General features: G+C 40.4%; 2 protein-coding genes across 3 annotated transcripts in view; one reads left to right on the forward strand and one right to left on the reverse strand.

Moving 5' to 3' along the window:
- The window catches only part of SH3D19 (SH3 domain containing 19), an 81,638-nt gene extending 57,865 nt beyond the window's left edge, over nucleotides 1–23,773 (reverse strand). For both annotated transcript variants that reach the window (XM_059469907.1, XM_059469906.1), the window contains exons 1-2: nucleotides 23,552–23,773; nucleotides 5,794–5,833 (exon numbers count right to left, since the gene is read on the reverse strand). In XM_059469907.1, the coding sequence (XP_059325890.1) occupies nucleotides 5,794–5,833; nucleotides 23,552–23,669 (158 nt within the window). In that variant the 5' untranslated portion in view covers nucleotides 23,670–23,773. The remainder of the gene's footprint in view (nucleotides 1–5,793; nucleotides 5,834–23,551) is intronic.
- The window catches only part of RPS3A (ribosomal protein S3A), a 150,166-nt gene that overhangs the window by 63,365 nt on the left and 61,538 nt on the right, over nucleotides 1–25,263 (forward strand). The window lies entirely within an intron of this gene.

Raw genomic sequence — 25,263 nt, forward strand, 5'->3', positions numbered from 1 at the left:
ATTTTCCTGTGTAAAACAGAAGCACTGACAAGGTTGTTCACACATAGCTAGTAGACAACACAAGGGTTTTAAACAACAGTGATGAAAAACTGTACTTCAGGATGTTTGTGTGAATGAATTCAGTCCTCCTGGATATGAAGCAGTCCAGATTTTAGACTGTTTCTTTTGGTAGTGTTTCCCACAGCACAATAATTTGGAAATAAAGTTAGTAAATGACAGACAAGCAGCCTCAGAGTGGGCTGAAAGTAAGTAGGCTCAATCTCTCATTTCTGGGAGATTTTCACATCTTGGCTATAAAAAAACATCACGGGCCTGACCTAGCATCAGCATCTTCCCACTATGAGCACCATGCTTGATTATGTGACCTGCATGACCTTCCCTCCATTCTGTGATTTCTCAGTACAGAAGCAGCAGAAGGCTTTCCACACTGCCCCTTTGACTAAGACAGGGCATTCATCAACAATATAAAGTTTAACAAAGACAAATGCCAGACTCTATACCTCAGATAGGGCAACCCTGAATGTACATACAGACTGGGGAATGAGAGGCTGGAGCAGCGCTGCAGAAAGGGAGCTGGGGGTGCTGGTCCATGGCATTGACTGTGAGTCACTGAGCCCTGGCAGCCAGGAGGGCCAGCCCTGTCCTGGCGGGCAGCAGGCACAGCCGGGCAAGGGAGGGGATTGTCCTGCCCTGCTCTGACCTGGGGCAGCCTCACCTCCAGGGCTGGGGGCAGCTCTGGGTGCCACAACATCAGACAGACCCCGAGCTGTCGGAGAGTGTCCAGAGGGCAACAAGGATGGCAAAGGCCTTGAGGGGAAGCTGTGTGAGGAGTGGCTGAGGTACTGGGGCTGCTCAGCCTGGAGCACAGAAAACTGAGGGGAGACCTCAGTGCAGTTACGACTGCCTGGTGATGGGAAGAGCAGGGGCAGGCACTGACCTCTTCTCTGTGGTGACAGTAACAGGACCTGAGGGCATGGCCTGAAGCTATGGTTAGGGGAGGTTTAGGTTTGATATTAGGAAAAGGTTCTTCACCCAGAGGGTGTTTGGGCACTGGAACAGCTGCCCAGGGAAGTGGCCACAGCACCAAGCCTGACAGAGCTCAAGAAGCTTTTGGACAATGCTCTCAGGCCCATGGTGTGACTCTTGGGGATGGTTCTGTCCAGGGCCAGGAGTTAGATTTCAATGACCCTTGTGGGTAATTTCCAGCTCAGGATATTCTATGATCTGGTGAAACTATTAAATGACTGACTGTAATGGTTACAACATAGAAAAACCTGTTACTGTTTTCTCAAGGCCTCAAAAGCATACTGATTTGCAAAGCCACCTCATTTTAATTATAAAGAGGGGACAGTTCCCCCACATTCTCAAGCCAGTGCCTTAGGATTTCCTTCATGCTCTGTTAAACGCTTAAAATCCTCATTAAAGGGTGTCTTTTCAGGTTTCACAGATGATCTGGTAAAACACACTCTTAAGAGATAGTCTGACTGTTACTGTAGTATCTCTTAAACACAGAGATTAAAATCAACATTATGTAGCAGAGGAAATAGAAATGCAGAGAAGCTTTCACTAATGGAATTCTGCTACATTAAAAAAAAACCCAAACAATTAAAACCAAAGTCAGATACAAAATACCATTCATGAAAACGATCACTTGATTTACCAGAGCTTCACTAAAGGGATCAGTAGCCCCTTTGATCAGCCACTACAAGTGCTTGTTTATAAAGGAACAAAAGACGACTTTTGTCTATTTGTATTGTTGACTTGATGCATTTTAAATAAAAAAGCTCAATTTGCTGCAATCAAATGAAGGCAACCAGCTGTAAAAGAACTTAAACATATTACAGTCACCAGGCAGACTATATGCAGTAAACCCTAGGATCTGTTTCTAGAAATGAACAAATTCTTTTTATCCCCCTTCCCACTGATATTTTTGACTTGAAGTCAAGTGATTGATACTCTACTAAATCTCTCGATAAGTTGCTGCAGCTGTTGGCTACCTTCACCTGCTCATCTCCAAGGTCAAGGCAACTACAAAGAATTATACCAAATTATAGGACTGTGTTTCAGGTTTTCTTGATCAACAATCCTTAACCAAAAGAAGAAAAAAAAAATTCCAGTTCCTTCTACAAGCTTTACTCACCTTCAAGGATTAACTGCAAATATGTAGATGCCTGAAATCTTCTTTTCTATTACTATCATATTTTCAGTTTGAAAACATTTAGAGGAATAAAGACCTACTTCTTTTGACCTAATTGACTTGTGTTACAGCAGTGCATGACCTGAAGCTATCAGAGACAACAGTACAAGCATGACCTGACAGTAAAATCAAGAATTATAATTACAGACCACTGTTACCAGTAGAGATATATTTTCATACTGTCTGAAATGTAACATTTGAAGGGTGGCTATTAGGTCATGAGACTAAATGTCTCTTGATTAAAATTAACATAGCAATAGGTATTATCTGGTTTGAGTGAACATTTGTTTTGATCTTACTAATGTGCTATATTTAACAAAAAATCAGTGCAGAGCAGTACATGAAATAGATACACAGGCCCTGTTCTGCTACTCCTTGCTTTATCTAAACTCTCCGGAGTGTCAGATGGCTGATAATCACCAAAAGAGGCAGAAGACGATGTAATAATACACATTTTGTAAAGGTTAGCTATTTCCCTGCCTTTCAATCATTATCTTTGGTTTATCCACTCTCCAGGTTTCTTCCCCATGCCATGCTAGATCCCTGTACCACTCTCAGAATGCTCCCTCCTTCTGTAGCATTTCTCCCATGCTAAACATTTGACAGGCTAATAACCAAATCAGAATATTTGTCAAAGTTCCTGATACTGCTGTAAAAATTGTTCTAAATGGCATCACCCTATAATAAAGTACTACATTAATGACCATTTATATACTGTTCTACCTAGAACAGTTTTTTTAATGTCTTTCATTGCAAGTGAATTATGTCCAAAGGTATGTTTTAAAACTGATCCTGTCTCACTGTATATAAACTCTTCATTCCTAATACTACAAAGACTCAAGCACAAGCTTGAAATACATCTAGAAATGCATAGGCAGAGACATATATAAGAATAGAAGATTGGAAAGGGCAAACTTTAGAACCTTGAAATCACAAGAAATATTGTTATGTGACCTTTTTGTTATGATGATCATGTTTCAGACCACAACCTAACATTACAATACATGAGGAAGAGTTGGTGGTGGATATCTGGGCCTTCTTTTGGTCTCTTCTTATCCCAGTGTTCCACATTTATACATAGACTTGACAGACTTCTGGGCAAGATCTCATCAGAGTTTTGTATGAAACAATAAACTACTTCTCTGAATCTCTCTTGGAAACATCTATGTCTGCTATTTCACATTAGGTTATCTACCTTTCTTAAGGCTCACTGCTTATTCCTTCATCTTGTCAGCTGGTATACCCACGTCCACATCCAATACTTCCTAGTAATTCTAGTGCAGAACCTCTTGTTTCCAGACCTTGAGTTCAAGACCTGCAGCGTCATTTTTGTTCCACTTGAGACCATGAGAGGGATAGTATCTTGTGTGTTTAAGCTATGCATCCCTCAACATGCAGTTTAAGGAATAAGTAGCCAAGATGCCTCTGAACCACTGTATTTTCTTTTCCCTTTGTCATTAACTGCTCCCAGAGAGGACAGTGTCCAAAGTGCAGTAGCTCATCATAAAATGGAATAAAACTGTCCCCAGTAACATTCAAACAGCTTGGAAATGCTGCCTATGTTACAAGAGAAGTGTGCTTTACACTTCAGTTTTAGCTGTGCATACTTCACAATTTAGCTTTCCCTCAGGTCTTCTATCAAGGGGCTGTGGCCTTGATGCAGCTGCAGCTCTTTTCCAGGGCATGACATGGCCAGACTTGGGATAAGAATCTCACCCAGCAATTTGTCACCACAGAATAGTGCTTCTAATTATAATGAGAGATGACCCACTGAGTGCAGCAATATCAATTAGCAGAGTACATCATTTAAGCAAGGCAGGCTGCTCCTGTTCCAGTCTAGAAACAGTAATGAGACGTGCACAAAACAACACTACCCTTCAAATGGTGGCTTGTCTTCCTCATAGCTCATGACACAATGGCCAGTGAGACTGAGAAGGGGGTAGAAGATACATAAATATGGTCAGAAAGCACATACACTACTTACAGGAATGAAAGACTACTGAAAGCTGCATTTCTCTCAACATTATGAGCCATCTACATTATACTCTTAATTACTCTGTGTTTTCCACATGAGAATTTGGAGACTGTAGTCCAGGCAACTTGGGGCAGTGTTTTATTGCAAAAAAAAAAAAGGTCCACATTTGACTTTCCAATTCCATGGAAAAAAATCTGAAGTTTTACTTTGCTTTTGGTCCAAATTCAAACTTGTAAAACACACTCCAGAGCAAAAAGATATCGGTGAGAACAACTAGGGAGAAGAAAGAGGAAGAGATTGAAGCTATTTCAACCTTAAACTAAACATTTTGATAAAATAAGTTTTCCTTTTTACAATGGTTTGGATTTGTTTGACATTATTGTAATATGACATGATCTAATGAAAGTTCTAACATTTAGACTGTAACCACAACATTTTTAGAAAATAAAAGAAAAAAGTTCAGTATTTTGAAGTATTAAAGGAAATCAGCACATGCAGTGATTGAGCTTTTAAGCAGATAAAAGTATTCTAAGACAAATGCAATACCCCCCTGCAACTTACACACGCTGCTGGAATCAGCTACAGTGCTGAGGCAGATGGGGGAGGGAAGGGAAAATCATCCTCCCCATCACATCACACAACAGATACAACACATCAAGTGTGCTGTAAGAAAATGCTACACTGTTCTTCCAGCTGTAAATCCTAGCCCACTGTACTGTAAAACTGTACCAAAAAGGAAAAAATGTAGACTGTAAAAATCAAATGAAAAGGTCAGGTCATGTCAAAAGCCTGGACACCAGGGGAATTTTTTGGAAAGACTTTTTACAAAGGAATGGGAGAGCCAGTGTTCGCTGGTCTGCTCTATCACTTTGGTTCATTAAAATTCCACTATCTACCACATGACATGGACAAAATCCTATTCCCCAGTGGAGAACTGAAAGACAGTTTGAAAACGAGGCAATAGAGAAAGAGATTATTTAAAAATCAGAGGATAAGAAGAACTACAAAATATTCAGAAGCTTAAGGGAAAATATGGCCTTGCAAATCAATAGCCTAGAAGTTCATGACAAATCCTGATGAAAATTCTAAATAAACACAATGTGTTGGTGCGTGTGTGCATGGGCTCTGTTAAAAACACTTTTAATTGTTTCTTGTGAAACCTTGGGTATGATGAGATCAGAGTCAATGGAATAAATTATAAAGTGTTGCTATTTTTGAACCAAGAATTACTTTCCTTGCTATAGAAACAAAGAGTTCAAAGTAGTAAAAGTCATGAGGGGCTTCTTGTTTGAAACCACAGTTTTACCAAACAACCCTGTGCATGATACATAAACAAGCATTTGGAGTTGCAGTGTGCACAATTACAATCTAGCAAGTCCTATTAATTTCTTGAAAAAAGAACTTTGCCCATAAAGAATATAAAACAATTATTTTAAACACATACTTATTTTGTTTAACACAAAACTTGTTTTATTTTACATTACTGTTACCAAAACAGAGAAATAGAAGAGTGACATTTTTATATTTCTGGCCAATTTCCTAGTTCACCCAATAAAAGGAAAAAATTAGGGTAAAAAAAAGAAAGAGAAGGGAAGAATAAATAGAGAAATACAGTTCTTACCCTGAAGAGCGGCAGTCTGATTTATTTCTTTCTGAGCGATCTGTGAGAAAGGAGGCATAATATCAGCACAGAAGTTGGATGTTCTTTAGCAATACTAGTACAGAAGTCTTAAGAGACTAGCAAAACTTATATGACTAGCAAAACCAAAAGCTGATTCTGTTCTAAAACTGTTTTCCCATACTGAACTAGACTGCCTAAGACCAAGTAAAATTACTGCAAGTTTAACATTTGTTACAATTCCTCCACTCAAAACACAGTGTATTTAATGTTTTGTATTAATGCTTTGGAAGCTTCTCCTCCCTTTAGCTGAAATGAATAGTGCTTTAGTTCAGGATAAAAATAAGGGAGAGGGAAGAGGAAAAAAGAAAAACCACAGATTACTCAGCGCAAAAAAATCATTCCATGAATCATGGCTGGCAGGGTTCCCTGACAGGATGGGAGAAAAATCAGCAGTTGGTTGCAGCAACATCTGCAAATACACTGAATCCAGTGCAACCCCACCATTAACTCTTCAGCTTCTGGGGATTCCAAATACTGAATTTTTATGTGTTTTTAGAAAGGATTTTCTTTATCCTGTAAGTATTTCAAGTAGCTTATTTGGACTAATGAGATTGACCCACAAAAATCTACATATAAAGCTCCAGTATGCACCAAAAGTATAAATTATTTCTCTCAACAGTTATGATTATTGTACAAGCATTATACAATAACTGCAGTGCTATGATATTAGAATTCATGTATTATCTTTCATATTTTAAGTCCAGAATATCTTTTACTGCATGACTTTTGAACTACTTGAAAAGCTGAGGCTGTTGTCCACCTAAAATGCATATATTCTAACATTAGAGGAGGGGGGTTTTAATTTTTTCATGCAGAAAGATCCACTACACAAGCAGAAGTTAATTCCTACAGCTGCACATAATCTCCACTGACCATGGTGCTTTTGCTTCTAATTTGATCTCTGTGTATTTTAAACAGAAAGCTATTTTTCGTATGTTAATAAACACTTCACTGAAAAGCTTGTCTATACAGAAGACTCTTCCTAAAAATATTTTCACAGATTGTATTTTCAATCTTAAAGCTCTGCGTTTCAAATAAAATTTGCTCTGTTTACAGTACATATTTGTTTGTGCAGTTTTATTTCCTGTGTAAAAGAATTATTTTCCTCTCCAAGCTTTACGTGCTCATTTGATGAAGCTTTCATTAAAGTGGTAAAAAAAAAATCTCATGTCAATTGTATTTAAAAGTATGTAATGCTTTTTCCATCCATAGGTGCTCCTACTGAGCTGTCATAGCCACACAGTTATAATTTATTGTCTTCCTGACTCACGGCGATCTTCATTTCATCACACTGTGTGCAACTCTGCCCGCAGAAGCAGCATGGTATAGCTCTGGAACAGCTCAAACCAGAGCTGCAGCAGCAGCTCTTCAAACACACACTCCTTCCATCCTTACCATGTAACCTCCTTACCAGAGAGCACTGAACAAAATGGGACCGGACGTCCTACTGAAATCTGTTTGCCATCTGTTGCTCGTTATCAGTGTCCCCTGCTCTGTCAGCAGCCACAATCTAACAGCGTTCAGACAAAGCCCCCCCACTGCTGAAACAATTGTGTGAATGGAAAGGAAGAAACCGAGTCGGAGCACATGTAAGCACAGCCTCTGGGAGCTCTGCCACACAGCCCATGGCCAGCCAGCACATCCTCCGCTGCCCGCCCACACCGCTGCAACCTGCTCATTCAGGAAATCAATGGGATTCCCTTCTCCCTTTTATTTTCATTCCCCTTTCAGCATTTCAATGCTATATTTGGTTTTGCACATTTTATTTTCTGATAAACTTAGTGAGAGCACACCATCCACACACATAAAGATCTTCTTGAAAAGAACAAATTGTAATCCTACAAGCAAAGAGCCAACATTTAAAAATAGAACTAAAACCTCCCCCACATTAGGTTTGCTGTGACCTTAACCTTTAAAATTTGTTTTAGTTTCAGGCGTAATGAGAGACTCAAAGAGTTCAATCTTTCAGTTATGTGCTTGGAGTCAATTAGGTGGTGAAGTCACTGTACCAGGAGGTGTTTAAGGAAAGACTGGACATGGCACTTGGTGCCATGGTCTGACTGACAAGGTGGTGTGGTCAAAGGTTTGACTCAATCTCAGAAGTCTTTTCCAACTGAATTGATTCTGTGATTCTGTAAATTTTGCATTTCTAAATGCTATTTTGGCATTAGGTTCAAGCATCAATTCAAATAATGACACACCTCTACAAACACTAGAATATGAAAGCCTAGAAAAAACAGGCAAATTTTTTTGCAATACACACACAGAGATCTAATCTTTCCGTTCTGTAGGCAAATCCTTGACTTAAAAAAAGCTGAGTCTCAAAAGTGCATGCCCACAACTAATTCTTTTTTCTCTATACATGTTACCTCAACAGCAGAGAGATGTCTTTGTAATCTTTTCTAACAGAAATAAGCAAGAAGACTGTATAGTTACAAAGATCTGAAAATGAAATCCTGCACTACATATTTTCCTCAATATCAAAGATACAAATTGCTATAAAACATTACAGGACATTATGTCCTTCTAGCAGAAAACTGTATATTCTTCAATCCTAAACTCTGGAAACCAAAACTGTGTCAAATCAGAGCAAACACTGAATGCTGCTGGACTAGCACTTATAATGAACAAACAAGCCTGTCTGCACTCTGGCATAGGAAATACACAGGAAAAAATCCCACTTCTAGTGACAGATACTACCTTCCAGACACAAGACACCAGTACTATCCTCCCTATCCTTCTGTTGCTAAAAGCAATAAAATTCCTTACTGTGCATGCAGCTGTAGTATAATATGCTAGGAATTTACAAGCAGCTAGTACTCACAAGCTACAAAACCGGACTGTACAACTCTAAGTTTATTTTAGTTAACGAAGATCTTTCTGCCTGTCCCCCAATCCACAATTTGCATCTGCAGTCTCTCAATCTGTGAGAACTGACCATGCTCCAACCTCCTGCAGACTATCCTTGAGATTTTCTCCACTTCATACTCACATCTACTATTTACAAAACCTTTGCATAGTGCAAGAAGCAGTTAGTAGGTGCAGCAGACGAGGTGGAGGAAGTCAGAGACTCCTGGCTGAAGTTGGGAAGACTGTTGTCCAGTTCTAAGCACAGCAGAAGAAACAAGGAAAACATTAAGGCACAAAAATCTGCTCTTCATACCACAATAATATGGCAAATCTAGCATTTCTTTACAAAATCATGCTCTGTGTATTTCAGTGGCAGCATGGACACCTTATGCCTTTTTGCAGCATGCAAAAGCTGAGTGGCAGACAGAAATGCCATGTACCAGTTGCCTTCAGAAAAAAAAGGTGATTCTCTTACATTCCAAGTTTGGGAAAATTAGCTCCTTTTGAGTTTGTTTTTAAAATGGCATAAAAGTTTTTCTTCTCAAGGAAAATATAAGTATAATCATCAGGAGAAAAATAACTGGGTCAACATCATTTCAGTTGCTCCACAAACCCAAAACAGCTTAAGTTTTTGCCAAAAAGACAACCAATGCAGAAAACAGTATCTTTTAAGGCAATCACTCTTGTTTCTGGAAGACAAGCAAAGAAAAGGAAAAAGGCAACTCACACTCAGTAGAGCCATTATTTTCCTCTGTTTATTTTGCAAGCTTCTTCAAAGCATCTTGTTGCTAAGAGTGACTTCAACTGAAAAGTTTGCTCTCACTAGAAAAAAATTCAAGTATAAACACAAAATGTTGAAAAATGAGTGGAAAGTTAACACACATTCTGCTGCATCAAACTGCAAAGCTACTGGGGAAGCTTCAATGCCCTCCTGAACCTCCTGAGGCTGGTAACTTCCCACTTTTAACTCCATTCCACAGCTTGATCTCTTAAAAGCTGAAGGGAGGAAAGGGGGGCACATGCCATTCCCATTTCTGGGAAATATAGTTTAACTATGCCTGCTGAATTGACCAGTCAGCAAAAGAGGCAGGGCACTAACACCCTCCAGGAAGACACGTAGTTAGAGCAACCAGCAGTCTCCATGCCAGCAGTTTTTAGCCCCCAACGGCCCAGCAGTGGTTTCACAGGGAAAGCAAGCATGATGTGCTACTGTAACAATACAAACCTCCAAATAAACCAAGCAATGGAAACCATGGGCTTTTAAGCAGTGCCGTCAACACCAAAATATAGACAGAAATTATGTTTTCAGGATAAGCAAATTATTGGAAGAGGCTGTACAACTTTCATCCTGATGATGCATCTGAATGCAGTTTTGAAGGCCATCAGGCCTTGACAAAGCCAGACACTAAGACCAATACAGCAGCTCTACAAAGCATCATGCTGAAAACGTGATGCCACTATTTCAGTCATACACATCTAGACCACAGCTAAATGGTGCACCAGTCCCTGCCAGACAACTGAATCAAAAACTCCAAGTTTTCATTTCTAATTGCCAGTGTAGATGGGGCCCTCACTCAAACGAATTGCACATTTTCTGGACAGAAGATCTGCATTTGTGGGGGATTTTCAATGCTAGTTGCTTTATTTGCACTGGAACAAGCAGTAACTGACACTGATACTGCCACCTTTTTGCCTCTGTTTGTTAAGGCATATTGCAGCTCAAAGCCACTCTTCCTTCCTTTCAGCACTTTCCTCAGTATGGAACCAAAACAATGCAAATTGATTCCACTGTGTAGAATCTACTACAATTTTTGGTCAATTTTGTTAGGAATAGTCATACAGCAAAACTCATAAAACTGAACATTTGTTTAATATTTTAATATTTTAGCAGCAGAGTCCCCTATCAGTTGTTTAAAAGACAGAAGGCTCAAGCAGAGATTAATGAGAGGCTTGGAAGGAACTTTAAAAATTTACTTTATGTATAGCTTTCCCTTTACTGCAAAAGGCTACAAAATCAGGACATGCTCAGAGTTTTTAAGTGTAAAGGTAGACAGTTTTTATACTTACTTTAAATTCTACAGTATGCTGTTGACTTCCAGAGCAGTACACTGCCAGGAAGAAAACAATATTATAACATCCCCCACAATTAAATTATAGTAGTCTGTCAGTTTTAGTGCTAAACACTAACTGAGTCTGTAAGCACAAAGCATTCCTGCAGTTTTTTATACTTGGAGTAATGCTTTTTTCCCCCCACTCTTAAACACAACTGATAAATGGCTGGGGGTGGACCCCAACACACAGCTGAGAATACAATGAACCTCAGCAGTCAAGTATTTAATTTTGAAACCTACTGACCACCATAAAGTGTGTAATTTTCCCAAGACTTTAAGTTATAGTATCTTTACCTTGCTAAAAAGGTTAAAAATAAACTATAATCATGTTTAAAGCCTTTAGTGCACTTTTAAGTGCACAACATATAAGTGAAAAAGGATTTTACTGGACAGCAGAGGCCACATTTGCCAATGCTACATTTGCTGTTGATCAGTTTTTGTGACCCTGAAGTTCCACCGCCTCATTCTTGCTCCTACATTTCTCCCGCACTGCAACAGCAAAAGGGTGGGTGCATCAGTGTGAGCATATGTGCCAGCAAAAGAGGGGGCAGATGCAGAAAACAAAAGAGAAAGGAAACAGACTGTATAAGCTATCACCATTTCTCTAAAATGTTTGTGCTGTAAGAATCTAGACTAAACTCAGCACTGGGAACTGGGCTTGTTCTTAAGCCATAAACGATAAACAAAGTATATAAGCAATCAAATACACCCACTACATACATATGTTACCACACTTTTGCCTTCTACCACAGCTGTTTAAAAAGGAAAATTTGGACACAGCTGCTTCTAAAGCTCTTTTTTCAAAAAATTAGCAACTCCTGGAAGTACAAATCCTCACATCTTCATAAAAAACATCCCAGCTGATCAGTGCAATGTAATTCTTAGATTATGAACTTCAAGTATAACTAGACACAGGTATCAGGATACCACCAGTATCACAGTGGGAGCTACTCTAGATGAGCCCTACTACTTATTTTTTTATACTTTCCTAAGGAAAGTATTAATTGACTCAACAGAAGACTTATAACCACAAAATACGTTTCTCTCTAGGCATTTCTAAAATGTTAAATCCACATTTCTGAAAAATAATTCTCTGATGTTGCTAGCATTGCCATTAAAAGCAAATTATCTTTTATCTTTTTATAAGAGCACTGTACTGCCTTTTTCTTCCTGCATATTCCTCAGCTAGACCACAGAGCTCACTCGGTCCTACCTATGTCTGCCTGTCAGAGGGTGCTGATAAACATACAAAAAATGCAATAGTTAGATGTGTGAATAAACTTGTCCTTCTGACATTGTATTTAACAGACTATCTTATAAGCATTCATACATAATATGCACGATCCAAATTTATTCCATTGTTCTCCTCCTCAGGCGTCTGCCTTACTTGAGAACCAGAACATCCAGCACCAAAAGTGCCCCCAGTTTTGAACACCTCTGTGTAGGTACATTCACCTGTCACAACATACTGCTGAGGGGGCAAACCTCAACAACTAAAGTCCCCAGTGTACTCTTATGGATTAAGCACTTGGCAGCCAAGTCATATTCAATGTGGGCAAGACATGGATTCACAATAAAATGCTGAATAGCAATTCACAAGATATTTCCCCTTCTGTATATGAGGAAATTAATTTGGCTTTAAAACAAACAAGAAAATTTCTTTCTTGACTATTTCATCCTGTGAAGCCACTGACAGAATAAAGGTGACATTGCTTTCAATTTAGATATCAGACATGACAGTGAGTGCAAGTAAGTGCAGAGGTCTGCACTGTGGGAGGAATCTTGAGACTATGGAGATGAAATGACACAGAGAGAAAGAAAATATTGTATGAAAAGAAAGGATTGTAATATACTCAACCACAAAAAAAAAAAAAAGCAGTATCTCTAAAAATAGAAGAAAAGTACCAGGCAAAGGAAAGTATTTATTTATCTTAAGATACCACTGAAATACTCAGTAGTTTATTCTTGGAGTATTTTATGGTCCTTTGTCACTATTTATGACTAAAGAATCCCCAGGCTGTTTACCCAGTCCACCTAACGAGAACAGTCTTAAATATCACTGATTTTTTTACAAGTACTAATTTTCTAGGGAAGTGCATTCGACATAAGCCTATTAACAACATATTTTCTCTCCAGTGACATTGGTAATGCTGCCCAACACAGAAACAAAAAAAAAAATCTAGGAAAATGAATGTAACAATTGCTTCTCACGTGCATAGGATACTTCTGAAGTACCATAAAATGGATTATTCCCAAAAACGACTCTTTATCATCAAACAAAGACTACAAGACCTAGACACATCATAAAAGGGATTAATGTGAAAGTGCAAAAATGGATTTATTTAATGATGGTGGCATATATGAATAAATTGTTGTACCCTGAGATAACCCTCCTCCATTAGCTTTGAGCACATGCCTAAAAGTTGTGCAACTCTCTGCCACTATTCCACAGAACAGGAAGCCCAGCACTTTGCTGTTATTAAAGCAAGTAATGTTTTAAGGCATATTATTTAATAATGTAGCGATCGGCATCCACTTTTTAAAGAAGTGAATCACCTGGCATTCTGAAGACATTTTACTGAGGTGTACACTGAATTTATCCACATCTACTCCAAGGTGTTAAACATCTACCAAATCCCCTTTAAGGTACCTCAGAGTCCTTCATTACTGGCCTAACGTGTGCATGGAAATCTGCATACATGTGCCCTTTGGTCCTGGAAGAACATCCTGACCAGCAGTCACTATGTACAGCTGGATTCCTGGCACCATGATGTCACCTTGTGCAGCTGTTAGAAAAGTAATTCTTTGCCCGTTTCTACCCTCAACATGAGGCTAACTGCATTTTGTTCTCAGTCCTCTAAATGCAAATTTCATCCATTCAGGTGCTACTCATGGTAACACACAGCAGTTTCACCTACAGTCAACGAGAGGCTTCAAAAACTGCTTTGACCAAGAAAAAGGATGGCAAAGTTATTAAGCATTTGAAAGCCCTCAAAGCAAAGAAGCTGTGCTTACCACAGATAAACACAGCTTTTCTCAACACTCGGTAATGCTGGCAGAGACAGTTCCAATTGTTTGGTACTTTGGAGGAAATAACTACCCTCCCATGTATTACTAGACCTCTCCCCAGTTCTGTGCACTCACCAAAAAGGCCTACAGATCCTATCAGAGGCATTCAGCCTCTGTAAATATACTAATAAGTACCTCTACATTGCTATGTGCCAAAATACCATAATGACACACTTCAAATAGTTCTTGATAATGGATCCACAAACATCAAGCTAGAGGACAGCAATTACAGAAATGAAATGTCCCTAATGTCACGGCAGCTGCTACCATGTATTTCCCAGAGATGATATTGGTCATCTGCAGCAAGCTTTGCACACTAGAACAGAAAAACTAATTTTTTTCCTGAAGCTAGGCTGATGAGAGCTGAATACATGAGGTGTGCAGCATTATCCCATCTTGTCATTCCGTGATACTTGTTCCATGCTCCAGTGATGCTCATCCAAGCATGGACTTGACCTGCTTAAACAATGGATGTGGTAAACTGTCCAGGCAGGACATGGCAGGTACCCAGCCTCAGGAACTCCATTGTCAGGCATATTTCATCATGCCAGTTTGGAGTTCACTGGATGCTGCAAAGAATGGCAAGCTTAAGACAAATGACAAAGCGTTCAGCATTTGGCATCAGTTGAACTGTGGCACCTGACAATGCAGTTTTTCAAGTACCAGGCAGAAGGAGAGAGAGTTCTTAAGAAGCTTCTACTTTGATCCTAAGTCCCACATTTCTATTAGAGTTGTACCCTAAACTTAAAGTGCAGCTATAAAATGGATACAGCACAGCCATGGAGTCATTTAATATGAGAAAGTTATTGAAATGCTGAGCTTGTTTCCAGAAATTTATGTCCCATCTCTCCAACAGGATGAACGAACAGTATTTTAATAACAAATAAGATCACAACACGCTGCACACTCAAAAATTCTTTAAAATGATTTAGCACAGATGTGCACAATCTGAATCAATTTTCATATATAGATCTGTGATATTGAGAACTCAGTTTTTAATGGAAGGAATTCATGATGAATACAAAATTATCACCTTGAGAAAACAGATTAATTATAATTTTAGTTTATCTCTTATAAACAGAATCTAAATGCTATAACTGAAGGAAAACATCAAACAACTTCTTTTATACATACAATATTCTGTCTAGAAGGAGAATGGACCAGAACTCTTTTGTAGTAAACATGGTGCTTGAAAATTTACCTAAGCTTTTAAGGAAGTAAATCACCACCTCAAGACCACATTAAAAAGCAGAATACAGATAAGAAATTTATCATTATAATTCAAGAACCAGTGATTATCCAGCAGAAATACCAACATGTATGCAAAAGGCTGTAACTGATTTCATATAATGAATGACTGTGCTCCTTACTACCATGCAAGATTTGAAGACAAAGTCTAAGTGGATTCAAAAAAGGAATTAGTGAAAGATAAATCCATTGGCAGCAATTTAGCAAGGCCTTTCATATGAGGCCTCCCAGAAGTTGCTAAGAAATTGACTGCAAAGGGGAAGGAATTTCTCTTGGAAGTAAAACCTGAATCCTGGGACTTGTTTCTTGCATACTTTCCTGAAGACATTTGTTTTTTCAGTTTGTGTGCTCTAACACACGAGCTACTAGCGCAGCTCTGAAAGTCTGACAGTGTGCCCACTATTAACCACAGGAGTAATGATGGCAATCATTTGAAATCTTTAGCATGTTCTGATCCAATCATATTTTCTTCAAAAGCCTGAACAAGCTGACTGAGGTTGCAACACATATACACAAAATAAATGCTATGACCTCTTTAAAAGCTTGGAAAAAAAAAAAAAACCAGTAAAATTTGTTGCATTCAGCTTCTACTCCAGTGTGAACCTTTTCAGCCTTGCTGTCATCCAGCCTTTCATGCTGGACCCAAATACAGCCACAGAAAGCAGAAAAGCAAGAACATATTTGCTTTGTAACATATGCAAGAGTTTCTAAGCCAATTAGGTTTATCTTTGAAGCATCTTATTTAGCATTCCATTAAATGTTGTCAGAAGATTCTAAATTCTTAAGTCAGAATGTCAAATTGATGTTTTTAGAATAACACATGAAATCCATACAAATCTCTACAGATGTAAAACACCTGAAGCAATTAGTGTAATAGCACAACATCAAGTGGTCGATTTAAAAATATTGATATACATAAGATCCTGTGTCTGTCAAAATTTATACAACATTGAGGGGAAAACCAGGAATTTTTCTTGGTCCGTGGCATGAACCACTAAATCTATGCTTTCCCACAAAACTTATTTTCATCCTTCACTAAAGGGAAGGATGCTTGCCAAGCATAAACCACAGATCAACAGATGATATACTGTGTTCCCAAATATGCTGCTGGAATGCTTCAGTGCATTTTGTGCATACTGTTTTTCAAGAGCAGAGTAAAAAATCTTGGTCAGCAATGAAAACAACACTTCCACTACATTTTTTCTATACAGTTAGAGGACCTGAATAAGCAAGGCAGGACTGTGCAATATGAAGGCTGAAGGGGCCAAACTCCACTATCCTAGAAAAGAGAAGGCAAAGAAACTACTTAACCACAGCACACCACTACTTGTAGGGTAGCGACAAAGATCACAAATGCAAACGCTTCCTGGTGTTAGTGGACAGTATTGAATAGGGCAATGGTCGCAAATGTAGCTTGGGAGGCTCAGGTTGTAGGTGAGCAAAAGTTCTTCCTTTAGGAAGAAGCACTGAAACAGGTTGGAAGGAAAGCACTGAAACAGGTTGAAAGGAAAGCACTGAAACAGGTTGCCTGCAGAAGCTGTAAATCCCTCTCTTTCAGGAGACTTTTTAAGACACTGCTAGACAAAGCCTTGGCAACAGGCCTGCTTCAAGAAGGAAGCTGGACTAGGTGACCCCAGAGCTCCCTTCCAGACAACACTTCCATGGTCACAAACACAAAGTAAGCAAAGCAAAGAAACTGAAGAATGCAAAAGCGTTGTATTTCACTATAAATAATAAGCATCAAGAAAAGAAGTTCATGGCAAATTATTTTAGTGCTATCAAAATAAAATTTCATATGGCACATATTGTGTGAGATGCTTATTGAAACAAAATAAACAGAACTACACTAACTTTTAATGAAGAGCATAAACACCACTACCCTGTTGTTTCCAGATTTTAAATCAAGGTGATGCATGGCTTCCAAATAGACAAATTACATTTAACATCTCAGTAATTGCAGCTTGACATGCCTCAGTGACTTCAGCTATAGAGAAAGAAAAAACAAGAGAGAACTTCAGAGTACAAAATTTGAGAAACAGAATCACAACAGAATGCTGAACTGATAGACTGCAAGGACGCTGGGGAGAATGTCCAAGATAAGGCCAGCAGGAACCAGATTAGGAGGAATAAACAAAGCCAACTTATGTGCTAGGTAAAAGGCAGCTCTGGCAGGGGAAGACCACAACCACTGACTCACAGCCACCAACTCAAGAAACCCACATACTCAAAAGAGTGAGCATGTGGGCTGAGTAGCAGAAGAATAAAGAAAGTAATTTACCTAACAAGAATAAAATACTAATTAATAAGGGAACTGTATAAATTATAGCCAATACACATTAATACCTCTGCTTGTCAAAATGCATAAATAATGAAAAGGTTTGATAATTGGTGTACTGGCTTTGTGAATTTGCCAGGTAGGACCCCTTTTTGAGCTGAACTAAATGAATCACACACCTCAACTGTGTGTGGATTGGCCTCTTGCACACTGGGTGAAGGAACTCATTTTGGGACAACAAAGGCTATAGTCTCAAAAGCAAATATTAACAAATTTATTTACAAATATTACATTTTTTTTCATCTGTAAACATCAACCACTTTGGTAAAAGCTTCTTGCAATGAGGTTATGACTCATTTTATGCTTTACTGTCTATCCCCATTCTTTATGCAACATCCCAGACTTATCATTTGTCGCCCTGACAGGAAATGATTGCTTACAACACAGGTAACAGCAAGGTCTTTGTGCAATCACAGTTCTGTGGGTTATTCTCTGGCTACAAACTCATCTCTCCTGAAGCAATTATAAACTTCTGTGCCTTGCTTTGGCTCTAACCTGAACAAAGTAGGTCCATTTAATCACTTAATAATGATACTTATTATTATTTGCCCTTCTACAGTTTACTTGTCACCCCCCACTGACTACCAGAAGTTTAATTATTTTTGTAAGACCACCCTTCATTTTTAGAAGCATTGTTTCTTCAGAGAGCACAACATTCTTTGGGGTTCAGTTTATACTCTAGGCCAAGTAACTGCAAGCGGGTTTTTTTCTTGCCACTAACTTGAATCTCAAGATATGCTGGCTATATTATTTAACTTCCAGAAAAGCTTGAGTAAGTATTTATACTTACTTCAAACAAGCTACAGTCAGAAACTATGAAATATAGTAGAAATTTCAATGGGCTGTGAAAAATGCTTAATCATATAATCTTCTTAATACTTCCAAGATACAACACACCAACATCAGTCACAGATTATTACAGGAGAATTACATTTTTTGTGCTCTTTGGATCTTAAGTGTTTTACTGTGGTGGTGCCTGAAGCAGCTATTAAACCTGAAGCTCCTAAATCTGCATCGGGACTATCAAAACAAAACAGACTGAATCCCAGGGAGAAGAGGGAAGCAGTGTTCAGCTGCCCATCCCCTCCACCACTTCCAGAATTTGTGAGCTGACTAAACAAAGAAATAATTAAAACAGTGGCACCCACTCCCCTATTCTAAATGCTCCTCTTAGTCTAAGGGCTTCCTGTGTATACAAGGGCAGACTAGCAGATCATAGGCAGATGTATGAATTTATTTAAAACAAATGATCTACTTGATGGAGACTCTTTTCTCTTTTCTTAATAAAAGAGGATAAATGGTTACACTTGGTATGGACAAGCAGAACAATTTCCAGATCAGCACTGAAGGACACAGGCATGCAGGCATGCAACAAATTCATTTTCAGCTGAACAATGCTGACTTCCCTTCTGCAAGATGCCAATCCTTCCACTTCTCAAATAAAAGAGTCGGTTAACCAACTAAGTCTTCAAATTACCCTTTTCCTAATCATGCTTTCTCCGAGCTCCAGGGTCATTGGCACCCCTTGGGAAGGACTTGAGCTGTCCTTGTTATGATCCAGTGAACCCTAAAGGACATCACCACCAAAACAGCCTCAGACCCAAGAATTTGGCGAACAATTTCAGACCATCTTATTCTTTACTTCTTAAGGCCAAATATGTAGTTTTGCATTAACATGGGAACAACTGCTGAGCGTTGTTGTATTAAATTCTTCATTTACCTGTAAAAAGTCCATGATGCCTGCAAAGTAGTGTTCACTGAACTTTGTCAGACACACTACAGAAACATACCCCCACAACCTCTCAGCATGTTGAGCAGTGAAATATTCAACCTTAATTTGTTATACTGGATACAGCTCATTGTTCTCAGCTTCAAAAACAAGTCAGTGCGAGTTTGATGTGGGAATTGTGGGAGTGTAATGAATTGACCCAACTCTGAACTAAATCTTGTTTTGGCATGAAAAACCCCAAAGCACTCAGTCAATCAACCAACCAAAACCAGATGATTTCACCCATAATCTAAAACTGCTCAGTAGAGTTGAAAAAGTTCCAGGAAACATTTGAACTACTATGGAGAAACAGAAATAGGGGAAGGGGAAAAAACCCCAAAAAAACTCAACTCAGAGATGTTTCAATCAGCACAGCTAAACTTATGTACAAAATTTACAGCCATTGTATGAGAGCAAACCACAGACAAGCATTTGCAATAAGTAAAACAGAGTAATAGTAAATTAAACAAAAGCCTTGACCACCTGTACTTTTAACCACGCATTAAAGTAAAAATCACACAGGTCTTCATTATCAACTCAAATAAATTTCATTGTTGGCTTCCATATTTGGTAATTTCATTTTATTTTTAAGTAAGGAGATTTCTGCCACATCCACAACGGGCTATTCTTTCTCAGGGAACACTGGCCAGAATTCAAAGTGAAATAATGCGGATACTGAATGTGTTAAGAATTTCTTGTGCGCTTTAGATAATATTGGAATATTGTGATGCTCAGCTCTAATGTGACAGTAAGGACATATAATCAACCAATGTAATTCATAACTAAAATTTGCTACTTTCACTATAAACTTTCCTGCAAGTCCACATTAGTCAGTAGTTACAGAATAAAAACGCAGTGAAAATAGGAAAGCACACCAGATCAAGGTTTAGAGTTAGACTGGAGAGAACCTATAAGTCTATGGAGAAATAGCATTTTACTGAGGTTGTTCTGCTTTGTTTGGAATTTTTAATGTTTATTTATTTTACAAAAAGTTTATTTATTAAAAAAATTAGTTTGTTTATTGAAAACAAACAACATTCTAAACAAAACATTCTAAACAAAAAAAAATATCTAGTAAATATCGTGTGGTCTCTGTAACTTCCCAGAACAACAATGCATGTGACAGAAATAAGCCACAAGGGAGGTAGAAATCAATCACATTATTTATATTGCAGTTAAAAACCCTAAAACTTTCCAACAAAAGTGGTTTCCTTTTCCAGAGCAGGTGTCCAGATGATTCAGTCTTAATGAACCTATGCAGCTACTGTTCTCAATTTTTAGAGAATATGTTGTAGTTCTCCTCCCTATAACTGAAAAAACATTTACATATATATATATATATATATATATATATATATATATATATATATATATATAAAATTCAAACAGCACTTTCTCAAAGGGAAAATAGTTTCTTTAGAAGAGTTTTCAAATCACTCTGTTTAATAGATCTTCTCTCAGGTTTTCCATAACATGCCAAATAAAAACTTCCTTGAATTCAGAGAAAATAATGCTCTGGCATGCAGTGTGGTAGACACATCAGACACATCACCTGAGCTATCTACAACCACCCCATGGACACAAATGGTTCTGCCTATCTCATTCCTCCAAGTTTCTATTCTCCAAGATCTGCTCTGGCACTCTGCTGATTAAGCAAGCATCTTCAGCTCATTAAACCACCAAAAAAGCCCCCAACCCAACACAGCAAAAAAACAAACAAATCAACCCTCCAGTGAATCAAATTAAAAAACCCCACAAACCAAACCATGAGCAGGTCTCTAACAGCTGTCAGGCTGCAGTTTCACAGCAATCTAAGCCAAACTAACTCCTGACTGGCATAGGCTCTTACCTCCCTCTGGCTGCATGTTCCCACTCTTTCTCTTGTGCCAGCTTCAACATTCACCCTAAACCATTACAGTGAGCTGAATCAGAAGACTCGCAACCACTGAAGAGAACTAGAAAAATATCCCTGTGCATGGACAATGCACCAGAACAGGTTGGTGCAGGTTCTAGCAAGCACAAGGCCTCCCAGTCCATCAGCCCAGGCTACCACCAAACCACAACTCCAGTGACTTCACTCACCAACAGGTTGGATGGGAAGCAGAGCTGACACACAACAGAGCAGAAGTGCAGATCTCCCCAAAGGAGATCACATCTCTAGAGCAGCAGCAAGCTGTTAGATTAGTCTAGCTGGCTTCATCCTACAGTACACGGTGCAGCACAACTGTGACTGTCTTCAAGGGAAAATATGATTTCTTCATTGCAGAGCCTCCTGTGCTCTGCCTCTCCAATCAACCACTGCTAACCAAGTCTGAGCGTTCAGGAAGTCAGAAGTACTTGTGAACTTTCACCTTTCAGCTCCCACTTTGCACACATGCCTCGCACCAGCAGGACAAAGGTGATGAACTGCCCTTATGCACTTCCATGCACAGGCTGAACACAGCAGAGATTTAAGCTGTTGCATTCACAACTAGTTTAACAGACTGAAATACTTAAATTGACAGCCTGCTAAGATGCCACTACATTTTTTTTAAACCCTACAACAAAATATCTCGCAGGCTTATTTAACACCTATTTGTATTACCATTTTGGCAGCTTAACCGCACATTACATGCAAAAAAACCCCACTAATTTTCAAAACGTTTGTAAATAAAATTAGGTAAATGAAGGTCAAGTAAAGGAAGAGCAGCAAACTCATCTACTTTGGATGCTATTCTTCAATGATGCCTTAAGAATACTCTGCTGGGAGCCTCAGCGGTGCTTTCCAGCTAGATGTGCAAACAGATGGAAAGAAGGCGAGACAGCTCAAGCAGAATGCTATCCATTCACACATACTTTACACCAGTAAGGTAAACAAACAGTGCTGGCCCCGTTTCAAGGGGTGGCTATCCGGAAAAAATACTAGTAAAAATTGAAAAAAACCCTTACATTACTGGTTGTGTCAAAGACAAATTCTGGGAACAAGTTTTGTTCCACAAGAAGGTGGCAAAGATTATATAGATATAGAAACTGTAGAACCAATTCTATGTTTTCCATTAATAAAAACTTCTAGAAGAAACACCTTTAGAAAACAGACATCATAACCAGCAGCACGAACACTTTGCTGTGGAGGAAACCATAGAGGAACTAACACTGACTTTCTGCACTCTACCCCAGACAAGGCAAAACCCTGCAGACATGCCAAACCACAGTGGTTTCAATAGGGTCCTGCTAATCCTACACCTGCACAGACAGGCATTGACATAATTTAAGCCACTAAAGGCCACAGGGCCTGCCTGTTGAAAGTTGTCCTCTAGAATCCCTCATGTTGCTGTGTTTTTCTCAACAACAAAAGGGACACTCGATTTCTTGTTCAAATGGATGCAAACTCACATGAATTACAAAGGGTGCTATATAGTTACAGTTGTACCATAATTACTAAAAATCAGAATACTTGGAATTCGCCTACGTAGCATGGGTGAGATTTTACCTGGAAACAGACCTTATGAAAATGATTTATCCTGGAAGGGTTTTACACTGACAGAAGAAATGCTGTATTCACACCTCAGTGACTACAGGACAGTGACATGCATGTTGACCCTCAATTAACAATGATGTCCAAATAAAATAATATCAGCTGCTGCCAGGGTCCACTTGAGTTAATAATTTCAAACAAAAGCTTGTTGTTGTCCAGGTCTCTCTACAATGACAATCTGCTCACTCAGCGCCATTCCTTCTCACATGCAGTGGTTCTTGCCTTTTTGCAGGGGCCTGCTGTCCAAACCTACACAGAAATGGCTAAACATGAACAACAACTTTGCTCTCTAGATGTTCCTGTACCTTGGTACTTTGAAAACAATGGGTAGTTAATTTCCTGATGGAGCACCCTGTGCACCTGGACATGTCTGTGCTAGTCAGCACGTGCCCATGTTAGCTTCAGGGTGGCGAAACAGTGGAACAGGCTGCCCAGAGAAGTGCTAGACGTGCTCAAGGACAGGTTGGATGGGAATATGAGCAACCTGGTCTAGGTGAAGGCGTCCTTGCCCACAGCACGGGAGCTGGAGCCAGGTGCTCTTTAGGTCCCCTTCTAACTTAAGCCACTGTATGACTGTGCTGAGCTCGGAGCAGGCTCTGGGGGCGGCCCGCGGGCACACGCCTGCGGCTCGGATGCACCTGAGCTGAACCCAGCTGCCCTGGGGCGAGGCCGCCGGGGCCGGCACACCTCGGGGCGGCACCGCCAATGCCGCCCTGCCCCCGACAGGAATCCAGGCGCGGGGAGCGGGCCAGGGCCAGCCCAAAGGAAGCGCCGCCGCGGCCCGCCGCGCCCTCGCCGCTCACCTGCTGCCGAGCTCAGCGCGACCCTCCGGTGCCTCCTGCCGAGCTCCCGCAGCTCCTCCTCGTCCTCCTCCAGCCTCCAGGCTTCGGCCATCGGCGGCGGAGGGGCGGCTGGCAGCATTCAAGAAGCGGGGGCTGCCATGACCGGCGCCCTCTCCTCGGCGCGGCCGCCCGGCCCTCGCGGCCGCCGGGCCCGCCCCGCACCTGCGCCCTCTCCGCCGCGCTTCTCCCGGAGACCGCTCCGCGCTGCTGCCGGCGGGGCGAGGCGGGAGGAGAGGCGGCCTTTCCTGCCCATCCGCGGCTCTCCGGCGTCAGCAGGAAACCCGGCGGCCGCCTGGCACCGCCACAAAAGGGGGCGGAGGAGGCGGCGGCGGGGGGAGGTACCTGGCTGCCGCCGCTGGGCAGCCGCGCTCCGCCGGGTACGGCGCGGGGATGGCCGGAGAGCCGTGCCCGGCAGCGAGCGGGGTGTGGGAGCCACGGCGGCCTCCTGCTAAAGGAGAGAAGGGGCTTGCGGCGAGAGGGTGCGAGGTCTGCCTCGCTTCGTGACGAGAGCAAGAACATGCCAAGAGGAGGATGGTGCCAGACTCTTTTTCAGTGGTACCGAGCGACAGCACAAGGAGCAGTGGCCTCACACTAAAACACAAGAAGTTCCATTTCCACACGAGGAAGAACTTCTTTACGTTGAGGGTGGCAGAGCACTGGAACAGGCTGCCCAGGGAGGTCGTGGAGTCTCCCTCTCTGGAGACGCTCAGAACCCACCTGGCCACGTTCCTGCGTCATCTGCTCTAGGTGACCCTGCCTTGGCAGGGGGGTTGAACTAGAGGAGCTCCTGACAATTCTGTGATCCTGTGAGGTGGCAAGGGCAGTTGCTGTGCGTGGCCAGAAAGTCGGGAGCCCCGGGACCTGTGGGAATTGTGGGTGCAGCAGACTGTGGGCCCGATTACTGGCTGGGGGCAGGCAGCTCTTTGAGAGGCTCGCGGCTAGGAGGATGTGTGTCTTGGCCCGAATTCATTACCGTGGTTTGAACTACTTCAGAAGTTATCTTAGGACCTACTTGAAACCAGTGAGGTACACACTTAACAGCGCTGAAGTGATACGAAAAATATGGCCACGTTTCAAGTTAGGCACCTGTGTGGTTTTACATCTAATTTCTCCCCCAGCTGCCTATATCTAAGTAGAAATTATATTGCTTCTTCACTTCATATGGTAGCTTTAAAACCTAATCATAAATATTTTTACATATTACTCCATTGTAGATACTACTAAAACAGGATATAAGGAAGATAAATTCAGCTTCAGAGCAAGTGAATAAGGGACAGTAAACCAATAAAGTATATGACCGCAAATTAGAGCAGGGAGGTACAACTAAACAGTGAGTAATCCTGCTGTTGAGCAATATCTGTGCTGACACACTGAGCACCTTCTATGCTCACAGTGAATAAAGCATATTGTACAGGTTGAAAAAAAAGTCATTACAAAACTGAAAAATATATAATGCATGAATACAAATGATTGTCTGTGCATTTTTTAGTGTTTTAGTGCTTGACTTTACAGTCATTGTTCCTTAACAGAGGCTTTCTTCCACTGCCGCTCTTAGTGTTCAAGCGGTATAATAGATATTCTTTGAAGGACACAAGGCTTTATACTGTAAAAAGATGTAAGGCCAGGAATAAAACTGAATGTACAGCAGGAGTGTATAACAGACAAATGAAACC

Source organism: Ammospiza nelsoni, chromosome 4 (assembly GCF_027579445.1).
Source record: "Ammospiza nelsoni isolate bAmmNel1 chromosome 4, bAmmNel1.pri, whole genome shotgun sequence".
NCBI classification, from domain to species: Eukaryota; Metazoa; Chordata; class Aves; order Passeriformes; family Passerellidae; genus Ammospiza; species Ammospiza nelsoni.